Raw genomic sequence first — 17,014 nt, forward strand, 5'->3', positions numbered from 1 at the left:
CTTAATTATTTTTTTCTTAACTTTCTTTCTTAAGTTCTTTATTTTCCTATATATATTATGAGTGGTGTTATATATGTTGTTGATTCATTTATTTTATTACTGTTTGTTATTTTAGAGCCCCTGACGCAGCCTTTGTAGGCGAAACACAGTCTGTGTCGGGCGATTATTTCTCCAATAAAGTCTTATTAATACCACCTAGTGATCTGCTCTTTTGTTTGCTTCCACGTTGGATTTTGCGGATCATCTGCCTTCTTGTTTTCTTGGACTGAATTTTATAATGTCAGTATACATATAAATTCCCTATATATAATAGGGTGGCCTGTTATAAAAAAAAATCCCTTCACATGACTCTCTATTAAACCAACACAAACTCAAAAAAACAAAAAGGAATAGAACAAATTACAATACAAAAGCAAAAATAAATTCAGTCCTATATACCTTTATGCCCCCATGGAAAATGGATCAACCAAATATTTGAGGAACCTCAGAATCATTTTGGTCTAGATTCTGAGGTCCCTTAAATATCTTGGCATCCCATTAAGCCACATTGAGCCTGCAAATGAGTGGGAAAATGTGGGATACAAATGCAACAAATAAATAAATTATCCTTGGGGCACAAAGGCAGTATAGTCTAAGCCCTTGAGTACAGGGCTGATGTTATTTTTGCCATAGTATCTTCATTAAACCAAACAAATTTTATTGTTTCTATTTAGAGATTTTGACTTTGATGGACCTGCTGTAGGAGTGGCATACATAGGTGCTATGTGTTCACAGTATGCGTCCAATGGTATTGTACAGGTACAGTATTTCTCAATGATGTTACTAATATAATCTTCATTCTCAAATCAAAAAGTACAATCAAAGCATAGGGAAAATAATACATTAGGTTCCCAAAACATGTCATGCCATGTTACGTTATGTTATATAAGGCTTTGTATCCTGATAAATCCCTACAAACCAAATTCAAAGTAGGTAACAATATCAAATATATTACAATCTCAAGTACACTAAATAAAAACTAATAATAAAAAATTAACAAACATTTTGGGCCCCTTTGACCAAGCTGCGGTAAAAGGGGGCCTGTGGTGGTGTTGGCATATGGATTTGCCGAGTGTCAAGACTCCATTTTACCACAGTGGGTAAAAGACTTTTAACAAAGGAAACAAATGAGTGTTAATCACAGGGGTTGGTGTGCGGTCATTTCCAAGGGATCCCTTACCACCATCTATTTAGATGATGGTAAGGGCTCCCGCACTAACCCGGTGCTGTCCGATTGCTGCTGGGTAAACCCTGGGGCTATAAAAATTTAAAATATTTTTGTCATAAGTACATAAGTATTGCCATACTGGGGCAGACCAAAGGTCCGTCAAGCTCAGCATCTCCTTTCCAACAGTGGCCAATCCAGGTCACAAATACCTGGCAAGATCCCAAAAAAGTACAATACATTTTATGCTGCTTATCGATAAGCAGTGGATTTTCCCCAAGTCCATTTTAATAATGTCTGTCTCTCAACCTGAAGCAGAATAGGAAGAAAAGCAGCACTGCAGTAGAATGGAAGGAACATGTTTCCTCTGCTGTGAAGGGGCGAGATAGTGAGATAGGCTTTCAGTGACTTTAAGCTTGGGTGCCTTGAATCCGTACTTTATCGGCTTGAATCTTTCCCGCTTAAAATAATTTTACATCTAAACTTATACCAGAACATTGTTGAAGTTTCAGACTGTTTTTATTGTACAAACAAAGAGTTAGCAGGGCAATGCTTAGACCATTAGAAAAGACTCAGCTCTGGTACTGTGTGTGTGGCCTTAATAAGTACAGGTCTGAGGCAGGGTTTAACACTAAATATTCCCAAGAAACTCTGCCCAGAATTATATGCTCAAGTTCTGCCTGAATAAGCATTCATATTTCAGTAGAAATACTCATTTGATCATACTCATTTGACCTGCGTATTGTACTATGGCAATGCCAGGGGCAGCAGCAGAAATCTAGTAAAATCATAATTATCCCATGTAATAAACAACTACAAGATTCATTATTTTGATCATTCACAAGATGATATATTACATATCATAGCATTGGCCAGGAAAACCCATTGAATACAAAGCAACAACCAGATACTGAAATGTGGTCAGTGAAACAGATATTGAGGTCACAGCCCACTAGAACATGATTACACTGAAAGCTACACACCGCACATAGGTTAGCTTGAACTGCTCTACCTCACATCTATATCTATAAAAGGCAACCCCAACGTTCTGAAGCCTCCACGGAAGTTGAGGCGCCCGAGATATCCGATGTGCCCTGGAGTGTCTGCACCGCCCTCGCGTCAAAACGTCATGACGCGTCAAAACGTCATGACGTCGAGGGCGGAGCTATTGACACTCGAGGGCCGAAACGGCCCAGCGAACAAGGCAAGTAGCTTCGAGGGACGGAGGGAGGGGGCCCCTTGCTAGCGCCCGTTTCATTCCGCTCAGAAACGGGCATTTTTTCCTAGTATGGAAATAATTTGTGCAAATAACTGATACATTTCTCTATCACAGGACACCAGTGAGGATGCAACAGAAGTCGGACTAATCCTGGCACATGAGATGGGACATAACCTTGGAATGAATCATGATTCAGCCAGCTGTTCATGCAAATCTGGGCCTGGGCGTTGTATCATGGAACCATCAAACAATAAGTTAGAACTCCTTCAAATACTCATTTTAAGATAAATCCAATACATATTCAATAACCTGTGTTGGAAATGGGAAGTAATCACTGAGAAATAGCATCTTGTTCCTGTTCTTACACCCTACAACAGGACACTGTCAATGGCAAAACCTATGCCTAGATCTAACACAGCTAGGAAAGATGCCAACTTCTACCAATTACAGGTTGCAGGTCCAATGTTGGCAAAAATCATTCTACACTGTAACTAATGTTCAAGAACCTTCACCAACTCTGATTTTCTGGGTAGCCATAGTGAATTTAGTATATCATCAAGTAACCTTGCAATTTATTTAAAGAGAGTTCATTCATTTATTTGTGTATGTAGCCACAGTGAATACTCATGAGACATCCTTGTATATAATTAATGCAAAAACTATGTCAATCCAGGGTAAGTTAGTTACCCTGGATACCAGAATTGTTTGGAGGTTGGGAGATAGGGAGGGTGGGATTCTCGATAATGGTGATAATTTTCAGTATAATTAGTAGCTGAAATGATGCATCTTGCCAGTTTGGTCACACTTCAATGAAATTCATTTGTATTATCCCTAAAACCTAATACTCATCAAGTATTCAGCTCTCAGGTCCCTTGTTAAAACCATTGAGAGTGGAGCTGCATTAATTCAGGAATTTAGTTCTCTTGGATCAAATTAAAAATTGTAGTGTACCTAGGGGGCCCTTTATTAAAGAGCAGTAGGGCTACCATGTGGTAGCACACGGGAAATCCAGCACTACCACTGGGCGTGTCCCAGGTGCCTGACAGTAGTTCTAATTTTGCCAGCGCACCACTTACCATGCCAGAAAATATGTTTCTATTTCTAGTGCGGGCCACAGTGTAGGGGTGCCCAGCTCGGGCAGCAGTGTGCGCTTGACCGATTACCACCAGGTTAGTGCGTGGGTTCTTACAGCCTTCTAAATTGGAGGTGGTAAAGGCTCAGGCAGTAATGGACACACACTGATTTTTGTTTTAGCCATTTACGCCTCCATTTTAAAAATAGAGTTTTACAGGTCATGGTAGCATGTGGCCTGGGCGTGCAGCAATTCATGCGCCCACACTACCATGGGCCACTTATACCATGGCTTTGTAAAAAAGCCCCTAGATTTGATGATGTTGACCAGACCTTTTAATTTAATCACAGCATGAATCAGTTTATTGGTGAGTTTCACTTAATTAGGAGTGGCCTAGTGGTTAGGGTGGTGGACTTTGGTCCTGAGGAACTGAGTTCAATTCCCACTTCAGGCACAGGTAGCTCCTTGTCACTCTGGGCAAATCACTTAACCCTCCAGTGCCCCATGTAGCCGCATTGAGCCTGCCATGAGTGGGAGAGCAAAGGTACAAATGTAATTAAAATTATGCCAGATTACAGACATGGTAGATCAAAGCATTTCACAATTTTTTCTCTCTGTTTTCTGCATAGCGATTTCATATTAAAAGAATTCAGTTCATGCAGCTTCCAGTACTACAAGGATTTTATTTCAAAGCCAGGAACTACGGTGCACTAGGAATAAACCATCAAACAAAGATATAGCAACAACTTCAGGGGTGTGGAAATATGATTGTTCAAGTTGGGAGAAGAATGTGACTGTGGAAGCCCAGAGGTATCAAATCTGTAGGGAGAAGAATGAATTTCTGAGCTACTGACATTTATCAAATTGAAGCCAATTGTGAGAGATTGAACGATTAATCATAATTATGGATCCTGATTCTAGGTGTTTACAGCTGGAATTTTAGGCGTTTCTTTTTTAAGCAATTAGGTACTTTCCTATGAAGATACATGGAAATAATGCTTTTAAAACAAATAGTAGAAAATATATTTTTTGTCTCAACAAATAGTTAAGCTCCGGATCTGGTAAAAGCAGTTAGCTTAGCTAGGTTTAAAAGGGCTTAGGACAAATTCCTGCAGGAAAAGTCCATAATCTGCTATTAAGAAGACAGAGGAAACCACTGCTTATCACTGGGGTTGGTAGCATGGAATCTTTCTGCTACTTGGGATTCTGCCAAGTACTTATGACCTGGATTAGCCACTGTTGGAAGCAAAATACTGGACTAAATGGACAGTATGGAAGTTTGAATGTTCGTGTGCCTTGTTCTCTTTAGCATGGGATTGGCGTGCACTGATCCCAGAACTACTGCAGAACGCCTGAGCACATTCTGCAGTAATACCTTTAGTGTGCAGTAAGCACGCGTTAGTGTTTATTGCTGCTTAGTTAAAGGGCCCCATAATTTCCAATCCCAACATCCTTCTCTATGCCTCAGCATCAGTGGCTCTGCCCACCTACTATGGCTGTGGGATCTTGATTACTTCTTCCTGCCATTCTCTGCTGCCTTGCCAATTCTCATGTTTAAACGCCTTTCTAGCACTGGTGGCAGAGCTGCTGAAGCAGCAGAGAGCAGTAGGAGTAAGAGCACAAGCTCCTGTCACTGCCAGCTCTGATCTTTTCACCCTGCTGCGATAGCAGCTGCTGAGTGGCATCATCAGAGCACCAAGAAATAGGTGATATGGGGGAGGGGGATTCAGTTTAGCTGGTGGAGAAAAGGTTAATGAAATTCAAACATGCGTGGATAAACTCAGAGGAATCCTGTTTAGAAAGAATGGATCCATGGAATCTTAGTGGATATTGAATGGCAACACCGGTAATTGAGAAGCAAAACCAGTGCTGGAAAGACCTCTACGGTCTACGTCCTGATCATGACTGAATAGATATGGATAGGCTGGAGTGTAATTTTAAGGGGCTTCAATGTTAGCTTCAGAACTTTTAGTAGTAGAACAGTGCTGGGCAGACTTCTACGGTGTGTGCCAAGCAAGGACAAATCAAAATCGGATATACATATAAAGTATTGCATATCATGTGAAATGAGTTATCTTGTAGGGCAGACTGGATGGACCATACAGGTCTTTATCTGCCGTCATTTACTATGTACTATCCACCTTATAATCGAAAGAGAAAAACGCCTAGATTTCGACCCAAATCGGGAGATAGACGTTTATCTCACAAAAACGAATAAATCGGTATAATCGAAAGCCGATTTTGGACGTTTTCAACTGCACTGCGTCGTGGATGCGGACAAAGTTGATGGGGGTGTGGCAAAGGTGGAACTGGGGCGTGGTTATCGACCGAGGAGAGATGTACGCGTTAGGGCGATAATCAAAAAAATAAAGGCGTTTTTAGCGAACATTTAGGCCACTTTTGTTGGACCCTTTTTTCACACAAACAGGTCCCAAAAAAGTGCTCTAAATGACCAGATGACCATCGGAGGGAATCGGGGATGACCTCCCCTGACTCCCCCAGTGGTCACTAACCCCCTCCCACCACAAAAAAAATGATGTTTCACAACTTTTTTTCACCATCAAATGTCATACCCACCTCCCTGGCAGCAGTATGCAGGTCCCTGAAGCAGTTGTTAGGGGGTGCAGTGGACTTCAGACAGGTGGACCCAGGTCCATCCCCCCCTACCTGTTACAATTGTGCTGCTTAATGCTTATTAGTCGTCCAACCCCCCCAAACCCACTGTACCCACATGTAGGTGCCCCCCTTCACCCCTTAGGGCTATAATAATGGTGTAGACTTGTGGGCAGTGGGTTTTGAGGGGGATTTGGGGGGCTCAACACACAAGGGAAGGGTGCTATGCACCTGGGAGCTCTTTTACCTTTTTTTTTGTTATTGTAAAAGTGCCCCTAGGGTGCCCGGTTGGTGTCCTGGCATGTGAGGGGGACCAGTGCACTATGAATCCTGGCCCCTCCCACGAACAATGCCTTGGATTTATTCGTTTTTGAGCTGGGCGCTTTCATTTTCCATTATCGCTGAAAAACAAAACGCCCAGCTCACAAATTGTCGGATAAAACATGGACGGTCTATTTTTTGTGAAAATACAGTTCAGTCCGCCCCTTCACGGACCCGTTCTCGGAGATAAACGCCCATGGAGATAGACGTTTTCATTCATTATGCCCCTCCACGTATATTACTATATTTATCCTGCTATAACATGACCCTCCATAGGATTTTGAGGTTGCTGACGTTATTCAGTGCTACTAGTTATTTTAATCACTGTTTAGTTACATCTTTCCAGCACTTCATTTCACTCCCATTTCTTTATTACATTGAAAACAGAGAACAATATCTTCCCTTCTCCCCTAGAAACCATTGGGCCAAGCTGCAGCACTTAAAAAATCTGTGCATTCAGTGCTGCTATATGGATATCAGTGACCCTGAAGATAAGATTGTTGCTGGCTGACAGTAGTCATACAGACAACAGTGATATTCAGCAAATATGGCCCTCATTTTAAAAATAAACTTAATCAGAACCTCGGATGCTGATACACAAAAATATCTAACAATAACCACAGTATCTGCTGCTTCAAAATGACTTCCAAAGTAACTTGTAGAATTCTAGTAAACAGGAAAAAAAGGCCTCAAAGAGCTCACAGATCTTCATCTTGATTGAACTGTACGAGCTTGAACGGATCACTAGATCCTGCCTTCATCATCGGCCAAAACACCTTTTATGTAAATATTTCCTGTTACTGCAGCTAGTCACAACTCAATTATTTAGTCAATTGACTGAAGTCTTAAAACCTTCAGGTAATATTATAAGCTCTGACACTTATCTTTAATGGTCGTGCTACTAGACCGCTTTGCTCCAGCCGGCACATAAACATTCATCTTGCATAAACTTCTAAGTCCTCATTTTACAAATCCAGAATATGCTCATATCAAACCCAAGTGCATACAAATAAAAAGGGGGGCTTGGACTTGGCATGCTTTGGACAGGACAAAGGTGTGGCAATTTCATGGACATTTATTTCCCAATTCAGAAGGGGTCTAAAAGCCTGTGTCCTTGGAGATCAATGTTGAGAGCTATATCTGCTAACAAGCTCATTTAGGATTTGGTAAACAGGTTTCTGATGCATCTGCCAACAGGGATGACAACCTTTGCTTCCGAGTTGAACATATATTCTAACTCCTATTAATATTTTTTTCTCATAGATCTATTTATGAGAAGTTATCCCTGCTGTACACCAACTATTTTATCCACTCTCAGCTAACTGTGCTGCTGCAGAAATGATAATGTACAAATATTGACACTACTTTTGTCATATGACAGGAATGCAATGACCCTTGCTGCAATGCGAAAACCTGTACTCTGAAGGAAGGTGCCAAATGCAGCAGCGGAGAATGTTGCGAGAATTGTCAGGTAAGACCCTTTCAGAATCTTCTCCAAGATCAATAGCAGTGTGTTCAAAAAACAAGAGTGCTTTAGTAAACAGTAAGGGGGGTAATTCTCTATATCTCACCTAAACTAGGGAGCAGGGATGATGGCTACTGATTGCAAATTCTATAACTGCAATTGCATGTAGTCTTGCAGTTTTGTGTGTAACTTTAGGCACGAGCACCTACCCTAGCTTAAAGGCGGGTGCCTAGCTATAGATATTTAGGTGCATAACTTCTAATATTCTAGTATCCACATGCGTTAACTGCTAGGCACACACCCCTGCACCGCCCACATCCTTTCCAGATCCATCTGTGATGGATTTTGTATACACAATTTACAGAATCCTGATTAAGGGCAGTTGCACACCTAACTGCTAATTAGTTCCTATTAGATGCAATTAACACCAATTATATCCAATAATTGGTTGATAATGCCAATTAGCATAACGTAAGAACATATGAATAGCCATACTAGGTTAGATCAATGGTCCATCTAGCCCAGTATCCTGCTTCCAACAGTGACCAATCCTGTTCTCAAGTACCTGGCAGAAATCCAAATAGTAGCAACATGCCATGCTACCAATCCCAGGGCATGCAGTGGCTTCCTCCATTTCAGTCTCAATAACTTTTCGTTCAGGAGCTTGTCCAAATCTTTTCTAAACCCAGATATGCTAACCACTGTTACCACATCCTCCGGCAGCGAGTTCCAGAGCTTAACTATTATTTGAGTGAAAAATTATTTCCTCCTATTGTAATTTCATCAAGTGTCCCCTGGTATTAGTACTTTTTGAAAGAGTGAAAAATCAATTCACTTTTAACTGCTCTATACCACTCAGGATTTTATAGGCCTCAATAATATCCCCCCCTCAGCCATCTCTTTTCCAAGCTGAAGAGCCCTAACCTCCTTAGTCTTTCCTCATACTGGAGGAGTTCCCATCCCCTTTACCATTTTAGTCACTCTTCTTTAAACATTTTCTAATTCCGCTATATCTTTTTTGAGATATGGCAACCAACACTGAATGCAGTACTGAAGGTGAAGTCTCACCATGGAGCAATACAGAGGCATTATAATAGTTTTGGTCTTTTTTTTTTTTTGCATCCCTTTCCTAATAATTCCTAACATCCTGTTTGCTTTTTTTGGCTACCTCCGCACACTGGGAAAAAGATGTCAGCATATTGTCTACAATGACACCTAGATCCTTTTCTTGAGTGTTAACTCCTAAGGTAAACCCTAACATCAGGTAACTCTAATTTGGATTATTCTTCCCAATATGCATCACCTGTATTTGTTCACATTAAATTTCTTCTGCCCTTTGGATGCCCAGTCTTCCAATTTGCTAAGGTCTTCCTGCAATTTTTCAAAATCAGCTTCTATCTGGTTAAAGTTGACCACATCACTCCTCTTCTTATACAACACCACCAGCTTCCTATTCCCTCCTGTATTCACTTCAGATCCTTATTCTCACTCACTACGCTGGTATACCCCCCCCCCCCCCCCCCCCACACACACACACACACAAACACCACCTTTCTTCTCTCCTTATTTCCTATGCCCAGATAAGAACTCTTCACTCTCTTGAAGATAATCGGCTCAGACTTCCTCCTCTGAAAGAAGCATACTATGAACCCACCTGCACCCGAGCATTTTTCCTGTTAGTCCCTTCACTCTGGAACTCCATCCCTGCCCTTATTCGTCTGAAACATTCGTACTCCAAATTCAAATCATCCTTAAGACTCATCTCTTTGAGAAAGCCTTCTCAATCCACCTAGACCCAGGCAGTTTGCCTAGGATCCACTGATCTTGCGGTCACTAATGTAACCTGGGTCTTGCCATCTCTCTTCTACAGACAACTCACTGACTTTCAAGAAAAAAAAAGGAATCAATTGTAATCAATCAATCAATGTTAATCGTAATGGAAATATATACATTTCTATCTGTAAAGATAACTACTGTAGCAAAAGGAAATCTGGCTCATCTAATTGTCTTGTCTCCGCAGATTAAGAAAGCTGGAATAGTCTGTAGGCCAGCCAAACATGAGTGTGACCTGAATGATGCCTGTGATGGTCAGTCTGCCCAGTGTCCAGCTGATAAATACAGACTGAATGGATCTCCTTGTAAAAATAACCAAGGATACTGTTATATGGGAAAGTGTCCTACACTGCAGGACCAGTGTAATGTCTTTGGACCAAGTAAGTATAATTTCATAATATGGGAAAGGATATGCACACCACACCAATTTTTTAAAAGGGTTCCAAAGGTGATCCAGGAAATTTCAGACCAGTAAGCATGACTTCAGTGCCGAGTAAAATAGTGGAAGCTATTATAATGAATAAAATAATGGAACTCGTAAACAAACATGGATTAATGGGACACAGCCAGCATGGGTTCAGCCAAGGAAGGTTTGCTTCATTTTTTTGCAGATATAAATAAACATGTGGATAAAGGTGAGTCTGTTGATTTTCAGAACGCTCCTTCCAAAGTTCCTCCTGAGAGATTCCTGAGAAAATTAAAAAGTCATGGGATAGAAGACAATGTCCTTCTGTGGATTAGGAAAACAGAGGGTAGGGTAAATGACCATTTTTCTTAATGGAGGAGGGTGAATAGTGGAATGCTGCAGGGATCTGTACGGGAACAGATTTCTACATGATCTGGAAACTGGAATTATGAGTGAGGTGATTAAATTTGCAGATGACACAAAACTATTCAAAAATGTCAGAACACATGCGGACTGTGATAAATTGAAAGACGATCTTAGGAAACTGGAATGCTGGGCATCCAAATGGCAAATGGAATTTAATGTTGACAAATGCAAGGTGGTGTACATTGGGAAGAATAATCTGAATCATAGTTACCTGAGGCTAGGGTCTACCTTAGGAGTTAGCACTCAAGAAAAGGATCTAGGTGCCATTGTAGACAATATGCTCTGTACCACTCCATGGTGAGACCTCACCTCGAGTGTTGCATTCAATTCTGGTTTCTATATCTCCAGAAATATATGGTGGAATTAGAAAAGGTTCAAAGAACAGCAAACAAAATTATAAAAGGAATGGAACTCCTCCCAAATGAGAAAGGCTAAAGAGGTTAGGGCTTTTCATCTTGAAACAAGTGACGGCTGAGGGGAATATGCTTGAGGTCTACAAAATCCTGAGTGAATCGATTATTCACTTTTTCAAAAAAGTCAAAGACCAGGAGACATTCAATGAAACAATTCTAAATAAATAGGAGGAAATATTTTTTCAGTCAAACATTGAAACTGGAACTGATTGCTGGAGGATGTGGTAACAGCAGTTAACATATCTGGGTTTTAAAAAGGTTTGGACAACAGACTAAGGAAAAGTCCATAGTCTGTTGTTGAGGTGGACATGGGGAAAGCCACTACTTGCCCCTGGATTGATAGCATGGAATATTTATACTAATTGGGTTTTTGCCAGGTACTTGTGACTGGATTGGCCACTGTTGGAAGCAGGTTACTGGGCTAGATGGACCATTGGTCTGACCCAGTATGGCTATTCTTATGTTCACACCACTTATTTAGAATCTAAGTCCTTTAAAGTAAGGTTTTGTACTGCATAATATCTTACTGTATTGATATGTTGGTCAAAAAGTGACGAAAACCTCAACATCCTGAATGTGAAAAGTAATTTAATGCTACATTTTGTGCAATACTGGTTGGCACTTTAGTCTGCACTCTTCCTTGGTCACTTTTTGATTCATTCATATGGAGGGGCATTTTAGAAAGGATGTACAACTCAGAATATTGATGTCCAAGTCAGTACAACACAAATGAGCATCCATCTCACATGCATTTTAGAACAGGATACAGCCTATTCTAAAATGCATGTGAGATGAATGTCCATTTGCTGGAAACATCCAGGATGCAGCGTGTTGTGAAATACATGTGAGACAGATGTCCATGTGCTGGAAACATCTAGCATGAACATCCTTTTCACAAATTGAAGCGTCCAAATTATGACTGGGGCAAAACAAGGGATATAGACATCTTCATGGCAGGATAGGAATGTCCATGTTACAAAATGGCCACATAAAGGTCCATATGGACCAATAGGCTAATGGTTAAAGCAGCTAGCTGAGACCCAGTGCAGAGATTCGGAAGTTGCTGGTTTATGTCCCACTGCAGGTTTTTGTAACTTTTGTTTGTTTTTTAATTGTGAGCACTCCAGTGAGAGAAAAACACCTACTGTGAATTCCATTGTCTCCATTCACTGGAGAACTGCTTAATCAGAGAACCTTTCTGTAACATGGATGTGACAAGTACCAGGTCTAAATATGATGTCAATCTTTTTAGACTTGGATGTACCTTCCCCTTCTGTAATCAGAGTAGAACGTCCATATTTTGGGCCCTCCCTAGTCCCGCCCAAAGCACGCCGAGATCACTTTCCCTTACCATAAGAATGCACTGCAGTGTTAGATGTCCATATTCTGCTTTTGTAAAATTGGGATTTGAACATCCATGTGTTATGGACTTTTTTAAATGCACATTTTCAGATGGTCTGAACAAGAACAGAGCTTCTAAAATAACTACCCATTTGTAACCTATTGATTTTTCTTCACCAGTTCTAGTTCTTATGTAATCTTGGGTTAGGTATAAGCATCAAATGGGCTGGGGCTAGAGGAGATATAGGTTCGGCTAGAACAGAATTTATTCTGTCCACACACTTCTCACAGTTAATAAATTACTTAACACAGTTTAATATACTGAAAACTGTAGAGGGTTTACTGAACTTGGATAACCCATTAACAAGGATAACATTTCCAACAGCTATTAAACCACTTGTATATTCCAGTAAAAATAATTAAAGTAAGCAGTAGCACTCAAAGTCCTCTGGGATCTTCTTTCTTATTCTCCTTTCTTATATACAGTCTCAAGGTATAGTGAATTACTTTGAGAATTGGACTCCTTACTCATTCACATCTCCTCTGGGCATTGTCCCAAAGCAAATCTCCTTTGTTAGTCTCTCTTTCTCTATATACAGTAGAAATGGGGTAACAAGGCATAGAAGGAGACCTAGGTATTAAAGGTTATAGGACATAGAAAATGACGTGGATGTTTGATTTAAGTACTGGCCCTGTAAAATGCAAAGCTGAAAATACTAAGGCCTGAAATGGCCTACCAACAGAGGTGATGGAGGCCTTCACTGTTAACTGATGTGGATCATGGTTTGGACATATGAAGGGCAATGGTAGAAAATGGATCGAATGGTCAGCTAAGGGACTTGGGAGGAGGAGCTGCTGTGGAATTGCATACTGTATGTAAATTAATTTGCATGTTCACCCCAAGTGGATAGGTCTCAACTGGACAGACTAATGTGGGAATTCATCATGCAGAGTTAGGGTTAAGAAGTCTTTAACACACATTAAGGGGTCCTTTTACTAAGCTGTGGGGAAAAAGGCTCTGTAGTAATGGCGAGAGCTGTTTTTTTTATGCACCAGGGCCCTTTTTACAGCAGCCGGTAAAAGCCCCCCCCCCCCCCCCCCCCCCCCCCCCCCCAAAAAAAAATGGCCACATGGTGAAATAACTTTTACCGCATGGCCATGCAATGGGAAGCCTTTACCACCACCCACTGAAATGGCAGTAAGGGTCCTGCGGTAACACATAGATAACCGGGCAGCACACGGCAATGCCCAGTTACTGCTGGGTTACTGTTGAGTTAACCATTTCTGGTGCTGTTTTCCCTCCATTGCCCCAGGTACAAATAAGTACCTGTATACAATATGTAAGCCGCATTGAGCCTGCCATGAGTGGGAAAGCGTAGGGTACAAATGTAACAAAATAAATAAAAATAAATAAAATAAAATGGTGCATGCTCCAGCCAGAACTACCATCAGCAGCTGCATTGGGCTGCATTGGTTGGCAGTAGTCCCGGAAGAATGAGCAGTAAGCCCAAGTTGGGCTTACTGCCGCTCTGTAAAAGGGCCCCTCAATGAATTAGCATGTGCTAAATACTGAAGCCCATTTTATCGCTATGTGCTTTTAGCATTTAGCCTGCGCTAATTCTATAACACAAGTTAAGGTGCATTCAGAGCTGCTTGATAAATTCCCCCCCCCCCCCCAAAATGGACCATATTAAGCATTTTCTATGTTACTATAATGTTATACTGAATCTAGATCATTTTTGTTCTTTAGCTATGGATTCAGGTACAGAGGGTTGCTTTCGTTTAAACGCACAAGAGGACCGCAAACCGATAGGATACTGTAAAAAGGAAGGAGATAAATACTTGCCCTGTGCACTCAAGTAAGTGATTAATCTTATTTTAGAAATTTAACCCTATTTATACTGGCAAACCTGAAGATACTTGAGCAATACACCCACACCCACACCCACCCACACACTTATACTTTGTTGCAAAATGCTTAAAAATACAGTATCTAAACATAAAAACTAGAGATGTACTTTTTGTTTGAAATGAAACAGGTAATTTTATTGAAATTTCCAATTTGGTTTGGTTTGGTTTTGAAAATTGGAAGAAAGAAAAGCAAATATTTTCATGTCATTTCATTTTCAGATGATATGACAAGCTGACCCCAATAATGAAAATATTTCTATGCCTTCCAAATCAAAAGTTTGAAAGTGCACATATACAGTGAGACACAGTTTGCGCATTTTTTCCCCTCCATTTGAGACTATGCATGGGATTTTTGGGGAAGACAAAGGCAGAAAGTGTCTCAATAGGTTGGAAGCAGCTGTGTAATTGGAAGAGGAGAAGCATGGGGGGGATGAGAGTGTACCTGGAAGAATGGGATGTATGGTTCTTAGGAGGGGGTATATGGAGAAAAAGAATGAGTTGGGGGGGGAGTGAGTGGATAAAGAAGGTATGTCTCTCCATGTTTTGTCCCTCTTGCAGTTCATCCCTGCCTATATTCTCCATCTCTTTCCTCCTGACAATTTCTTCCTTTTCCCTCTTTCCTTCTCTCCACTCTCCCACTCTTGCCCTCACTCTTTCACTCCTAGGAAATGAGAAGTAGCCTAATGGTTTGTGCAGTGGGCTGAGAATGCCCTCTGCGACTCCTTTGACCCTGGGCAAGCCACCTAACCCTCTATTTCCCCAGATACAAGACTCAGAGGGTCTTTTGCTAAGGTGCACTCACGTTTTTGGCATGCGCTAAAAGTGTGGCCGTGCTAAGCATTAGAGATGCCAATGCATTCCTATGGGCGTCTCTAACATTTAGCACTCCCACAATTTTAGCGTGCGCTAAAAACGTGAGCGCGCCTTAGTAAAAGATGCCCTTAGATTGTGAGCTCACTAGGGGCAGAAAAAGTACCCGCATATATTATTATTATTATTATTAGCATTTGTATAGCGCTACCAGACGCACGCAGCACTGAACACCTGACACAGACAGCCCCTTCTCAATAGAGCTTACAATCTAAAAAAAACAGACAGACAAGACAATTATGGGCAAGGGAAGTACAGGCTGAGAAAGGAACAAGGGGAGGGCAATTGAGTAGTGGCTAGGAGCCAAAAGCAGTGGTGAAAAGGTGGGTTTTCAGCATAGATTTGAAAACAGGTAGAGATGGAGCTAGACGTACAGGCTCAGGAAGTCTATTCCAGGCATATAATAAATATAACCATTTTGGTTGTACTACAGAAAGACAGTATATCAAATCCATTACCCTATGCACTTGCTGCTCTTTTTGCAGCCCAAGAGGGATCCTCCACATCTTTCGGTCTCAGCTTACTATTCTTTATTCTTTTTTCTTTTATTTTCCATATGCATTCATTTCTTCTGCTTCATACACATGTGCAAAGAACCAGATGTGTACAGAAGACATACAAACAGACAGGCAGATAATTTACGCTTCCCAATAAGTGTTCAAGCTTTTAAGTGAAATGCACCTAAAAACAAGGTGCTAATGCTTAGCCAGGATCTTCTCATATCTCATTCTTGGTGTTTTCAGAGGCAGAAATTTACTCCAACCACTCCTGCAGGTCCTGAGACCAGAGAAAATTTTATCATATAAGAAAATGGTACCAGTAATGGCATTTTGTTGTATTGCAAAAGAGACTGATGCCATTTTCCAATACTAGACCAGCTGGGCAGGAGAAATTGGAAAATCATTTCTGTCCCTCAGGACTCTAAGGGTAGGGTAAGATTTTAGAGGAACCTAGGGAGATCTGGAGTGCTCTGAGCAACTCCAGGGGAATCTTGCTTGTTAGGCTTTAGAGGCAGTGGGGCCAGAACCCAATGATTTCCATACTTTGTATCTGCTCTTTCACTGTATTAGTCACATCTGACGTGCCAAATATAAAACTTGGATCCTTTGTTGTCACTACTAGATCAGGTTTTCTCAACCCAGTCCTCGGGGCACACCAAGCTCCATTGGGTTTTCTGAATATCCACAATGAATATGCATGAGATTGGCATGCGCGTTCTCCTTGGTATGCAAATCTATCTCATGCATATGGAGTGTTGTCACGATTTGGGTTTTCGCCAGGTACTCGTGACCTGGCTTGGCCAGTGTTTGGAAACAGGATACTGGGCTAGATGGACCATTGGTCTGACCCAGTATGACTACTCTTATGTTCTTATGGTTAGATTTCATTCATCAGTCCATAAACCCTTAAATGTTTTATATTTTTATCAATCTTTTTTAATCAGTAAATCATTAACATCAAAGAATTGATTGCACCTATCTTTTTTTTAAATCTTATTTGCAGTTATCTTTCAAAAATGCAACGGGTCCCGTTTCACCCAACAAATAATGCTTCTTCAGGGATATGCTTCTTCAATAGTGCAATTTTTATCATGCAGTCACCCCTCTGTTATAAAGGCCATTGCCAAAAATTCTGCTTCTTGGCTTCTTTCATTACATTTCATTCACTATTTACTGGGTGAAACGGGACCAGTTAGATTTTTGAAAGATAAGTGCAAATACGATTAAAAAAAAAAGATAAATACAATCAATTTTTTTATGTTAATGATTCACTTATTTAAAAAGATTGATAAAAAATACTAAAAATGTAAGGGTTTTTGGACCGATGAATGAAATCTAACCACATTAATGCTGATAGACAAGTGAATGCTAAGTGTCAACACCGGTGGTTTCTGAAGTCCTTTTACCCTATATCAAGAAG

General features: G+C 40.8%; 1 protein-coding gene across 1 annotated transcript in view; it reads left to right on the top strand.

Annotated features, from left to right (window-relative positions):
- LOC115469717 (zinc metalloproteinase-disintegrin-like brevilysin H2a) overlaps positions 1–17,014 on the top strand; it is a 107,109-nt gene that overhangs the window by 71,129 nt on the left and 18,966 nt on the right. Inside the window, exons 17-19 of the mRNA XM_030202504.1 lie at positions 7,811–7,900; positions 9,915–10,107; positions 14,064–14,172. Coding sequence (XP_030058364.1) covers positions 7,811–7,900; positions 9,915–10,107; positions 14,064–14,172 — 392 coding nt within the window. The remainder of the gene's footprint in view (positions 1–7,810; positions 7,901–9,914; positions 10,108–14,063; positions 14,173–17,014) is intronic.

Source organism: Microcaecilia unicolor, chromosome 4, assembly GCF_901765095.1.
Source record: "Microcaecilia unicolor chromosome 4, aMicUni1.1, whole genome shotgun sequence".
NCBI classification, from domain to species: domain Eukaryota; kingdom Metazoa; phylum Chordata; class Amphibia; order Gymnophiona; family Siphonopidae; genus Microcaecilia; species Microcaecilia unicolor.